This window comes from Chiloscyllium plagiosum, chromosome 2 (genome assembly GCF_004010195.1).
Source record: "Chiloscyllium plagiosum isolate BGI_BamShark_2017 chromosome 2, ASM401019v2, whole genome shotgun sequence".
NCBI classification, from domain to species: domain Eukaryota; kingdom Metazoa; phylum Chordata; class Chondrichthyes; order Orectolobiformes; family Hemiscylliidae; genus Chiloscyllium; species Chiloscyllium plagiosum.
The window spans coordinates 28,723,955-28,737,544 of NC_057711.1; the positions used below are offsets into that span (position 1 = coordinate 28,723,955).

General features: G+C 40.4%; 1 protein-coding gene across 13 annotated transcripts in view; it reads left to right on the forward strand.

Moving 5' to 3' along the window:
• LOC122558001 (microtubule-associated serine/threonine-protein kinase 4-like) overlaps positions 1 to 13,590 on the forward strand; it is a 485,329-nt gene that overhangs the window by 414,747 nt on the left and 56,992 nt on the right. For all 13 annotated transcript variants that reach the window (XM_043706318.1, XM_043706336.1, XM_043706326.1 and 10 more), the window contains 3 exons: positions 6,637 to 6,722; positions 7,473 to 7,681; positions 7,805 to 7,943. In XM_043706318.1, coding sequence (XP_043562253.1) covers positions 6,637 to 6,722; positions 7,473 to 7,681; positions 7,805 to 7,943 — 434 coding nt within the window. The remainder of the gene's footprint in view (positions 1 to 6,636; positions 6,723 to 7,472; positions 7,682 to 7,804; positions 7,944 to 13,590) is intronic.

Below are 13,590 nucleotides of genomic sequence, written 5' to 3' on the forward strand. Positions count from 1 at the left end.
GCTCCTGTGATTATAGGCAGGTTAAGTGAGTGGAAAAAGACCACAAAAGTATGAAATTCGCCATTTTGGCAGAGAAAAAAGAAAAGAAACAGTGAAGTGTCTGAATATTTTACTATCGAAATAGAAATTATAGAGATATGAGATACAGAAGAATCTGGATCATATAGTGCATGACTCGCAAAGTTTAATACGAAGGTACAGCAAGTAATTAAGAAAGCAAGTACAATGATATTATTAATTGAGAGTAAATGAATACAAAAGTAGGGTGGTTATTCTTCAGTTATACTGTATGTTGGTGAGACAACATCTGTAGCACTGTGTTGTGATGTAAGGAGCGTGATTTATATATATCATTTATTTCAGAGTTGGATTTTGAACTAGGGGCATGTGGATTTTGGTCTGTGTGTATGAGAGGGTTTCGTGATTAGCTTGCCAGTATTTCTGGAGCCTTTTTTAAAACATTAGTATGGAAGTGTGTGTTCCTGGGCCAAAATAGTGGTTTGTTCGCATGGGTGGAGGTAATGAACAGGCAAAGTAAATATTGAGGGACATTAGCTTGATTTTTGTTTAAAAGGATCAAAAAGTTATAACTGCTTATTTTGCTTAGGGGAAAATCCTTAGTTTGGAGAGTATTTTTTGTCACTTTGCAGAAGTCCTGGTTTAAGCTAGGTGTGTGAAATGGTTTCTCCCAGGGAAAGGAATTAATTTAGAATCATTAGGAAATAGGTTACCACAGTGCAAGGGTTTTAGTTAGAAATCTCCAGACCAGATATGTTTGGTTAGAAGAATGAAGGAATTATTCGTAGTTACGAAGTCTAAAATCAGTTATGTGACTAATGAGGGAACAGGCTGCTAAACTCTGAAGACTTTGTTATGAAAGAAACAGGTTAAGTCAAACTATAGATGTGATACAAAATCAGACTCTCTGGTATAATGGTTTTGGGATAGAAGAATTGTGATGGTTTTGGGATAGATACAATTATATTTTTACTGTGTTTTGAAATCTTGCAGATTGAAATAGATGTAAATATCTTTGCTTGTTTTATTTAATCTCCTTTTGCGTAATGAACTTTTGTTCTATGGTTAAAAACAAATCTGCAACATTGTGTGCTTCTATTTCAGTAAAAGACCATCTTATTTAAAAATAAAACAAACTATCATCTACAAGCCAAATTTCAGTCTGGGATCTGACTTGTCCAGTACTAACATCACTTGGGATTATAAGTACGCAGAATTGGTTTCCTGATTGAAGGAAGGATGTAAATGCACTGGGGTTTACTTGATTAATATATGCAATAGGCAGATCATTTCATGCAGAAAGGTTGAACAAGCTCAGCTTGTAATGCTAGAATTTAGAAGAGTGAGAGTGACATGATTGGACTATGTAAGATGCTGAGGGGCATTGACAAGGTGCATCTTGTAGCGATTAGATTACTTAGTGTGGAAACAGGCCCTTCGGCCCTACAAGTCCACACCGACCCTCCGAAGAGTAACCCACCCAGACCCATTCCCCTACATTTACCCTTTCACCTAACACTATGGGCAATTTAGCATGGCCAATTCACCTGACCTGCACAGCTTTGGACTGTGGGAGGAAACCAGAACACCTGGAAGAAACCCACGCAGACACAGGGAGAACGTGCAAACTCCACACAGACAGATGCCCGAGGCGGGAATTGAACCTGGGTCTCTGGCACTGTGAGGCAGCAGTGCTAACCACTGTGCCACTGTGCCGCTCACGGTATCGAAGTAGGGGTCATTTAAATATAAGAGGTTGCCCATTTAAGACAGATGTGGAGAGATTTTGCTGCTAGAATATCATGGGAGAAAGTGAGGACCGCAGATGCTGGAGATCAGACTCAAAAAGTGTGGTGCTGGAGAAGCACAGCTGGTCAGGCAGCATCCGAGGAGCTGGAGAGTCAACATTTCGAGCACAAGCTCTTCATCAGGAATGTGAGGGGGGCCCAAAGAGGTTGAGGATCCCAAGGCGGAAGATGAGGGGTTCTTCCTCCAGGCATTAGGTGGCTAGAATTTGGCATTAGAGGAGGCCGAGGATTTGCATGTCCTTGCCAGAGGGGGAGGGGGAGTTGAAGTGTTCGGCCATAGGACGATGGGGTTGTTTAGTGTGTGTGTTCCAGAGATGTTCTCTGAAACATTTCTAATACGAGCGTGCCTACCAAAACCATGAATTCTTTCTAATCTCAAACTCTGAATCCACTGTGCAGAAACCGATTTCTGCTTTTGAGCAGTGGGATGTCAGGTGCACATAACGGGTTTTTACCCATGGATTTCTGACTGCCACACTGTATTTTACCACGGCCTAGCATTTGGTGCAAAAGGGTGGCCTTTCCATCCAGTTAAGGGTGATGGGTATGTTTTTAAACTTGGAGGGCCAGTCAGAGACCTCTCAGCATGAAGGGAGCAGCAGGCTGTGGTGATAGTGCAGTAAGGTAAAGGGCACTTCAAAAAAGTGGTACCCTCTCTCCAAAGTTTCAAATTCCGAAGTAGCCACCACTGATGGGAGTAAATTCCTGTTGAATTCCTTTAATTGGCTGAAAGTTACCCTTGTGGAACCATGTTAGCGATCCCTTCTCTGCAAAGATGACCTGGGATGGGGAGAAGATGTTGGTTGAAGCAGAGAAACTGGCTGGCCAGCCATGCTGTTTCACCTCCCACCCAGGGGAGTCCAGTCTAGGTCTAGTTAAGGGTCACTTCCTGGAGCTAAATGGTGAGAATTCAAGTTTATTGTCATCTGAAGAATAAGGCTGGTTTTATTGACAGTACAATTCCACCCCACAGCCTTGCCTGATTCAAATGATCGAACCTGTCTGATCTGATTTCTATCTAGTAATGCCAGGTCTTGAATTGTTTTAATTTGAATAAGACTTTGTTTATATTCCCAGTACGATAGTCACTACCTCCTTCATACAGATAGTTCTTGTAAAAACATTTGTTCATCTATTTTGTAAAATAAAAACAGGAGATAATTCTTAAACACTGATAAAAATTGATTGTACCCTCTGTCAGTAGGATTGGGGGAAGAGGGAAGGGCCATTTAATTAGACCCTTAAGTGGCTTAGTTGACTCTCTGGTGCTATGGTTCCCTCTTGCCATTGGTAATTTGCCAAGGCAATATCTTTACTCCTCTCTCTTGATCCTTCCCCACCATGTTACCAGCCCCTCACCTCTCAACTGAGAAATATTCAGCCCTGTCTGTCAAGTTTACATCGAGTGCATCTCCAGAAGAAGAGGTACTCAAGAATTTTGTTTTCATAAGATATATTGATGCGAATCCCTGTGTGGCACACATTTTGTATTTATTTGTTTTATTTATATCTATTGTAGTTGTTCTGCCGTGAAGTTACTATTGGCGACAGATTCAAGTGTTCTGATTACACACTTAGCTTCAATCACTAACAAGATTTAAAGTAGACTTATTTTGGAAAAGTTCCATCAGACTGGAAAGTAACAAATGTAAATCCCCCTGTTCAAGAAGGTGGTGAAGCAGAAAACAGGGACAAAATACCCCCATTAGCTTTATATATGTCATGGGGAATCATTAAAGAGGTTATAATTGGACACTTCGATTTTTCCCGATTACCTTGAAAGTTTCAACGTAGTTTTGTGTAAGTGAAATTGTCTTTAACCAATTTATTGGAATCATTGAAGATTGACCCGCATCGTGTGGATAAAGGGAAGTCTATTAATACACTGTATTTGGATTTCCAGAAGACATTTGACAAGGTGTCACATAATAGATTGACTCTGGTATAGGTTTAAGATATAGCTTTTTTTTATTAACCAGCATCTATGAGTATGTAGGTTGGTCAAATACTCAGAATAATCAAGAGGACCACATAATCAGTGTAAAAACACACACTATAAATAATTGAAATACAATGCAGGGGAAATACACGTCACTGTTGTACATTATTTACAGCATAAATCACTTAATTTTAGTTAGCCTTAAATAAAACTTGCTGGCAGGGAGCCTTCTCACGCACCATCATCTGACCTCTAGGAGATCACAATAATACAGTAAACTTCCGGTATTTGAGATATATAATTGTTGCTGGCTTACCAAGAGTGCTGGTTAAACTGAAGTTTCCTGTACTAGAATGGTTAGAAGATTTGCTGGCTGACTGGTAGAAAACAGAGCTTGCATAAATAGGTCTTTGTTCAGACTGGGAATGGGATCCTGGAGAGGTCTGCGCAGAACCCTCAACTGTTGCACTGTATATCAATTACTTAGATGAGAGGATTGAAGGTATTGTGGCTGAATTTGAAGATGACACACAAATGTGGAGGAAAGTATGTTTTGAAGATCAAATAACAAGGATGAGGGTGGAGTAGTGGGCAAAAGTCTGTCAGATGGAATATAATATTGGAAAATGTGAAGAATAAAAAAATTACTTAATCAGAATGATTACAAAATTCTGAGGTGCAGCAGGATCTAGGTGTTCTTGTACATGAGTCACAAACAGTTAGTTTGCAGGTAAAGCAAGTGGATGGGGCTAATGGAATGCAAGAGGACTTGAACGTAAAATATAAAGTGAAATAAAACAAAGAACCACACAGATGCGCTGGAGATCCAAAACAAAAACAGAAATTGCTGGTGATTCTCAGCAGGTCTGGCAGCATCTGTGGGCAGAATGCACGGTTAATGTTTTGAGTCCGGTGACTCTTGATCAGAACGGGTAAAATGCCTTGGCAGTAGGACAGTGATCCCGATGAAGAGTTTACACTGAAAATATTAACACTGCTATCTTCCTGCAGATGCTGCCAGACCTGCTGAATGTTGCTAGTAATTTCTGTTTTAAAACAAAATTAACAATATTATGTTTCAATTATGCCGGGCTTTGGTGAGAGTTCATCTTGACTACTCTGTGCAGATTTTATCTCCTTTATTTAACAAAGGATGTAAGTGCATTAGAGATAGTTCAAAGAAGATTTGTATCAGTCTGATCCAGATGAATATCTGGAAGATAGGCGTTGTGCTATGATGATAGTTGGAGGTTGGACTTACTTCCATTGGAGCTTAGAAGAATGAAGGGTGATTTGATTGACGTCTGCAAGATCCTGAGTGGCCTTGACAAGGTGAAGTTGGAAGTTCCTTTTAAGTTCAAAAGTATGGGTCACTATTGTAAAATTAAATGTTGCCTTTTGGTACAGAATTGATGGGAAGGGTTTTGTCTGAGAGACTTTGGAACTCTCTACCTCAGAAGGCATTGGAGGGAGCATTTTTCAATACTTTTAATGTGAAGGTAGTGAGATTCTTGTTCGGAAATGAAATCAAAGATTACTAGAGGTATATGGGAATATTGAGTTTGGAACGCAAACAGATTGACTGTGTTCCTTTTGGATAGTAGAATAGACTTGAAGAATAAATGTCCTAGTTCTGTTAATTGATATGTTTGGATGTATGTATATAAATTGTCATCTCCAGTACCTCAGGTTAGGGCAAGAAAATAAGCAAATAAACACATCAAAGATTGAAGGTATGATTATTCCATTTTCACTTAAATTGTGTGAGGTAGTGATTATTTGGCCCCTTCCACTGTCAGTATAATTCAAGAAATCATGCGCCAAACAGCTCATTGAGGAATGACAGGTGAGCCAGGTTTGGTATTTTGACCTATCACAGATCTTGATACTGGCATTCTGAAACCTCAGAGAAGCTATCAGCCAATCAGAGGCAGCTTCTGGGTCCTGTGGACCACTGGGTGAAGCCTACTCCTGTGGGATTCAGCAGCAAGAAAGTAAGTGATATTTATTTTCTTGTTGGAAAAGGCAGGTTTGGAAGCAGTGAGGCTTTGGCTTTCAGTAGGAATTCCTTTACCCCTCCATAAATACCTCTAATTGTCTCCATCCCAACCTGATAGGCCGGTGCTCTGGTTTCTCGGCTGGGTCTCTCGCTGCTTCTCTTGCCTGTCAGAAAGGCCAGTAATCAGGGAGGTGACAAGTTGTAGCTGTTAAATGGTTATTAATAGACCACTTATGGGCCTTAATTGCTAGTGACTCAAGAAAATCCCAAATGGACCTACTCACCCTACACTTAAATAATGAAAGAGTGGGGAATATCTCACCAGGGCCAACTTGCCCATTGTTTGGAAGAAGGGTCACTGGACACGAAATGTTAACTTTCCTTTCTCTCTCCAGAGATGCTGCCAGACCTGCTGAATTTCTCCAACATTTTCTCTTTTTATTGCCCAATTATTTCCTCCTCTTTGCACCTCTAGAAAGGGGAAAGCTTTGCTCTAAGTTTCTGACTGATCGGTCTTGCCCATGGGTTCAGTTCAATCCCTCCTTTTTGAACTGCACTGATGTCCCTCTCTTTAACCATTTACAAAAAAACTCATTGAAATTCAGACACACTTTTTCAATGTTAACTCTATTTGATGAATCTAACAATTTGTCACTTAAAATAGACTTTGTTTGAAAAATATTAACTGAATTAACTTTTGAAGAAAAGCCTACTTGATGTTGGATAATGTTCTGTTAGATTGGCACAGATGAAAAACCACTAAAAGTAAGGAAATAGTTCTGCAGAAATGGAGATAAATACTGTACTTAAAGAGCCTTCTGATACCATAACTCTTTCACAAGTATAAAGTGGAATTCTTTCGTCCTTTGCAGACCTTTAGTCCTTCAGTTCAGGGGAGGCGAAAACCACGTGAAATTGACTTTGAGACCATGAAGCTGATCAGTAATGGAGCCTACGGGTGAGTGTTGTAGTTAAGGTCAACTCCCTTCCATTTCCATTCCATGTCATATAAAAATCATTGTGTACCCTGCTTGCAACAGTAAGTCGTTAGCCTCAAAAGGGAGAGTGTTCATTTTATGATTCCCGAAGATTATTGTGAGTTGACACTGCACGGTTTCAGTAAGGACATCAGTGTCCCTTTTAATAGTTAAAATATTACTGAACTTTGCATCCTGAGTTGAAAATCGTGGAATTTTAAATAAAAAATGCTTACCATCTGCAGCTTGGTTAATTGAATTCATTATATCATTATGGGCTTTTGTGATGCTGTGGATGGCATCTCTATCTCTGGACCAGAAGCTCTGGGTTTGAGACCCCTGCCAAGCCTTTTGGCCAAGGAAGCTGCGTTGGTAATGTGGCCAAGCAGGTTGATTGCTAGCCTGTAAATCCTGATGGCAGGAAGTCACATGGTCAGCCATCCTGCCAGATGGCAGTAGCTGTAGTACTTTATTCACAAATGTGGACCAATCCAAGGAAGTCTATGATCTAAACCTCTGGAACGAGGTTGGGACAAAACATCAGCAGACAGCTTGCCATTATTTTGATTGCATCGGAGTACTTCAGATTTCAAAAGTGTAATGAGCCATATTCATTTATTTCTTGGGAATTGTATTCCTTTCCCAATTGAATCATCTAACTGCCCTGACATTAGATAGTTCTAACAGTGATGTACAAACTTAAGGACTAACTGTTCCTTCTATTTCTTCAGAGCTGTGTATTTGGTTCGTCACAAGGAAACCAAACAAAGATTTGCGATGAAGAAAATAAACAAACAGAACTTAATCCTTAGAAATCAGATCCAACAAGCGTTTGTAGAGAGGGATATCCTGACATTTGCAGAAAATCCATTTGTTGTTAGCATGTACTGTTCCTTTGAAACCAAGCGCCATTTGTGTATGGTGATGGAATATGTAGAAGGTAATGTACTCACTTTTAATTAAAATTAGCTTTTGTTTCTGGCAAGACCTATTCTTTCTCAATATAGAGTTCTAAACAATTAAATCTTTGGTAGGTGAAAAATAATTGTTTGTGAATTTATAGGTGGAGATTGTGCTACACTATTGAAAAATATGGGCCCCTTACCAGTTGACATGGCAAGAATGTATTTTGCAGAGACAGTCCTTGCTTTGGAATATCTGCACAATTATGGAATTGTACACCGAGATCTGAAACCAGATAAGTATGTATATGTAAATGCTGTTGGCTACAGAATTAATTATTTTCAGTAAGTTAATTTCTGCAAATCAAGATCTCCAGTATTTCATTGCACATGCAAAGGTTAACTTCAGTAAATGGGTTTGCTGTTTGTTCTTTCACTTTGTATCTTAGCTAAAACTTTAGATGAAATGTGATTCTACGTGAGATGAAATAAGTTATGATGTACGCATTTAAGATTTTAATCCGAATGTTTTGATTGTGAATGAAGGAATGTGAGTGCCACAGCTTTAAAAGATCTCTTATTGGTCTTTACTCCATGTCAACTTTCTTTTTAAAAATTGTACGTGGACCCTTTTTCATTCAAAACCCTTAATTGTTACCAGCTGTACTGGCATCTACTGGTGGAGTCCAAAAAGTAAACCATGTAATGGATTAAATAGATAAGGTACGTTGACTGAAGCAACTAATACATTAGTAAGTTAGTATGAGATGATGTAATGTGTGCTGTAGGGACTTAGTTGTGTTGCAATTTGCAGTGCTTCTCTCCAAATGTTAGAACATAGAACATTACAGTGCAGTACAGGCCCTTCAGCTCTCGGATTTGTGCTGACCTGTGAAACCAATCTGAAGCCCATCTATCCTACACTATTCTATTTTTATCTATATGTTTATCCATTGACCATTTAAGTGCCCTTAAAGTTGGCGAGTCTACTACTGTTGTAGGCAGTGCGGGCCACACCCCAACTACTCTGAGTAAAGAAACTACCTCTGACATCTGTCCTAAATCTATCACCCCTCAATTTAAAGTTATGTCCCCTCATGCTCGCCATCACCATCTGAGGAAAAAGGCTCTCACTGTCCACCCTATCTAACCTTCTGATTATGTTATATGTCTCATTTAAGTCACCTCTCAACCTTCTTCGCTCCAATGAAATCAGCCTCAAGTCTCTTATCCTTTCTTTATAAGACCTTCCCTCCAGGCCAGGCAACATCCGAGTAAATCTCCTCTGAAACCTTTCCAAAGCTTCCACGTCTTTCCTATAATGCGGTGACCAGAACTGTACACAATACTCCAAGTGCGGCCGCACCAGAGTTCTCTACAGCTGCAGCATGACCTCATGGTTCCGAAACTCAATCTCTCTACTAATAAAAACTAACACACCATATGCCTACTAAAGATTCTTGCAGTTGTGCAATTGTGGGACTTAAGTAATTCTTTGTTAATACAAGGGAGTGTTTTAAGCAGCAGGTTTTTTTATCCTCCGTTTCCCAGGGATCTTAAAGGCAGAAAGGGTGTAGACTTATTGAATGAAGTGTCAAAGGAGGGAAATCAGCAGAGGGCTGTGAAGCTGATTCCGGAACATGGGGGCTGAAGAAAGTTTGTCTGTTTATGGTTTTAGTGCCTGGAGCAGAGCATGACAAATATCGGGGCACGTGATAGATGTTGATACAGTATTTTATAGGAGTGGAGAATTTCATTCTGACATAGTTCAGTTGTTAAGGTATAGGATTCTGAGACCACAAAACATAGTTTCACATTACGGGTGTCAAATGAAGTCAGAAATGAATTTTGGAAAACTTTTTTTAAATTAACTTGTAAAAATATCAAAATAAAATTTGACAGGATATTTTTAAATTATGCATTTTTATTTATCAATGCAAGGATGAGATAAAAACCTTAGGAAAGATTGGCAATGTGTTGAATCCCCCCTCCCCTACCATCACCATCAACCATCTGTGTGGGTTCCTCTCCGTTCCATGTCCCTGTCATATCATAGCCTGAGAGAGACTGCAATGAAATCCCCCAGTACTGAATACAGGTTTTCTGCCGACAGACTTTCAGACGCTGCTAATCTTCTTGCTAAAATTTGGCATAATTTCCTTTAGAATCCAGAATCTTCGCAATATCCTCTTGTAGCAATCAACACAGTAGCTTCATCTGTCACAGCAAACGTTGTCCAAAGCACCTCAGCTGGAAGTTCTATGGTGATAATTTTTGAATAGCATCAACAGTGGTCGAGGAGCTGCAGTGTGATATGGATGTCCCAACTGGGCCTGCATCTCCAACACAGCATGATGTGAATCAGCTAGTCACACTAACGAATGGCATACTCTGATACATGCACGAGTACACCCATACTAGACAATCAATAGAGAGTGCATCTGAGACTGTTAGTGTGAAAGGAAGATTTAATAGAGATGTTCAAGATTACGAGGGTTTTTTTTTATTGAGGATCGAGATAAACTGTTTCCATCATCAAGAGGACAGTTTGGAAAAAGAGCCAAAAAAAAACGTAAATTATTTTACACACTTGAGTTGTCGTGATCTGGAATAGACTGCCTGAAAAGGTGATGGAGGCAAATTCATGAGCAACTTTCAAAAAAAAAAATTGGATTCATACATGGAAACAATTGCTGGACTCTGGGGTGAAAAAGAGCTGAAGAATAGGTCTGGGTGGATTTCTGATAGTTCTGCATAAATGTTGAAGCCCCTCTTAGATTTTTCAGTTTTATTTTTGTTTAGAGGTAATAGAGCATTTAATGTCTTTGAAGTACATCCACGCAAAGCTTCAATAAGTGATAAATTGATACGAACATGAATTATGCACTCGAAGCAATAATTAGATCAAACAATGGTTGCAAAGTTTGCCCTCACAACTAGAATGAAAAGCAATAATGGAACATTACCACCTCCACTTTAGTCAGGAACTAAGGAAGTGGTCACTGAACTGTGCTACCACCCAACAATCCGAGCTACAGTTTTACATGACAGGGTGAGGACATCACCACCATCACCTGAAAAAATCATCATAGCTCTTCATTTCTGCACCAGCAGATTCTTGTAAACATGAGCAGATGATTTTTCTCACAGTACATCACTGCAACAGAAGGTGAGGCACTAGATAGGAAGAGAGGGAATTTATAACTTTATCAGAGAAAAGCAAGGGAGCAAACACATAGATATGCAAATCAAACAGGATTCCGAATAATGCAGATCCTATCATGTTGACAAAGAAAACCACAAGGACTACCAGTGCAATTGTGGAAACAGCTGATGTCTATGTGTTGTTTTTTTTCGATGTTGGTGTTGCTACCTGGGCCAGCATTTATTGCCTATCGCTGGTTGCCTTTTTGAAGGTGGTGGTGAGCCTGCTTCTTGAACCATTGTAGTCCATTTAATGTCAGTAGGCCCACATTGCCATTGGAGAGGTAGCCAAAGGCACTGAAGGAATGGCAATATGTTTCTAAATCAAGATGTTGGAGGGGATCATGAACCTGGTGGTGTTGCCATGTAACTGCTGCCCGTGTCTTTCTAGATGGTAGTGATTGTGGGTTTGGAAAATGATGTTGAAGGAGCCTTGTTGAATTTCCACAGTAGAGGAAATCAGCGGTTTAGGGAGTGAATGGCACCACATCCACAAATAATCAAGCAGGCTGCTTTGTCCTGTGCAATGCCTTCTCGAGTGTTATTGAGACTGCATTCATCCAGGCAAGTGGGGAGCATTCCATCACACTCCTGACTTGTCCGCTGTAGAAGATGGATGGGGTAGTCAGAAGATGAGTAGCTGCAGCATTCCTAGCCGTTGACCTGCTCTTGCAGCCACTTCTTAAAAAAAATCCATTCACAGATTGCTAGCTAGGCCGGCATTTATTGCCTGTCTCTAATTGCCTAGAGGACTGTTAAGAGTCAATCCCATTGTTATGTGTCTGAAGTCACATTTAGCCAGACTAGATAAGGATGGTAGATTTCCTAACCTAAAGGGCATTTGTGAACCAGATGTGTTTTTATGACAATTGACAATGATCGCCATTAGGCCAGTTCCTAGTTTCAGATTTTCAAAATTAAATCACATTTTACCATCTGCCATGATGGGATTTGGCTGAGAGATCTGGATTGCTAGTCCAGTGATGCAACTACTTACCCACTGCCTCCTTGAAGACATATCGTTGGTCCATTTCAGTTTCTGGTCAGTTGTAATCCCCAGAATGTTGTTAGATTTGTTTTGGTTCACTTGTCAGATGTGGGTATCACTGGCTGGGCCAACATTTATCGACCATCCCAAATTGCCCTTGAGAAGGTGGTGGTGAGCTGCTGCAGCCCACATGCTGCAGGTTGATCCACAATGCCTTTAGGGAGGGACTTTGAGTATTTTGACCCAGCAGCAGTGAAGGAACAGTCATATATTTTCAATTTAGGATGGTGAGTGGCATGATGGGAAATGCAGGTTGTGGTGTTCTCATATATCTACCCTTGTCCTTCTAGATGGAGGTGGTTGTGGGTTTGGAAGGTGCTGTCTAAGGATCTTTGGTGAATTCCTGCAATGCATCTTGTAGATAGTGCACGCTGCTGCAACTGAGTGTCTGTGATGGAGGAGGTGGATATTTGTGAATGTGGTGCTAATCAAGTGAGCTGCTTTATCCTGGATGGTGTCAGACTTTTTGAATGTTGTTGAGCTTGTGAGGAGCCAAGTGAGGAGTATTCGGTCACATCCCTGACTTGTGCCTTGTAGATGATGGACAGGCTTTGGGGAGTCAGGAGGTGAGTTACCCACTGCAGTATTCTTAGTCTCTGACCTGCTCTTGTAGCCTCTATCTTTACAGAACGTCCAGCAGTACAACACAGGAACAGGCTCTTCAGCCCACATGTCTGTGCATCCCATCTGCCTACACATGATCCATAATACCTCATTTTTCTTCCTGTTAGTGTGTATGTCTAAATCCCTTTTGAACTTTGCTAACGTATCTGTTTCTACCACCTACCCTGGTAGCTCATTCCAGTCACCTACTACCTTCGATATAAAAAAAACCTTTCCTCACAAGTCTCACTTAAACTTTTCCGCTCTCGCCTTAAACCTGTGCCCCCTAGCATTTGACATTTCCACCCTCGGAAAAAGAACTCTGACTATTCACCTCATCCATGCCCCTCAATTTCATGTATGATGAGTCCAGTTGAGTTTCTGATCGAGAGTAATCCCCAGAATATTGATGATGGGGGCTTCAGTGATGATAATGCCATTGAGTGTCAAGGGGCAGTGTCATAGAGATGTAAAGTGGTTAGGTTGTCTCTTATAAGACACAGTAACTGCCTAGCATTTGTCTGGCACAAATGTTTCTAAACTTTCAGCACAAACCTGGGTATTGTCCAGACCTTGCTGCATTTGGACATTGACTGCTTAAGTTCCTTTAATATAATTAAAAATGTTGCAACACACTTTTTACAGCATATGTCAGTAGAAGTAAATGAGCTTTTATGTTTGACATTGAATCTTGGGCCTTCAGTATTTAAATTGTAGGTCTATCTCTTGTTTTTAATAAGGTGGGAGCCAAAATGTTGCTTTCCTGACTGTTCACATTATGAGATGAAGTCGACAGTATTCTTGCGGCAGGATTGGCCACTAGTTGTCTCATGGAACTATTCTACTTGTAATATCTTTGCATGCCATAAGTGATCAGTTCCAAAAGAAATGCATATACTGAGCCAAACCATCAGGATTAAGTGGTCAGCTTGTGAGAATCTCTTGACTTCTGATTCAGGTTGTTGAAAGGAGGTGGGAAAGAATTACCTTTGTGATGTCGTGTCTGAGGTTAGTGGTTTTGAACTCTAGCAAAGTGAAGGGGAGCAGGGGAGTGAGGGCATAGGTGGAAGGGGAGCAGGGGAGTGAGGGCGT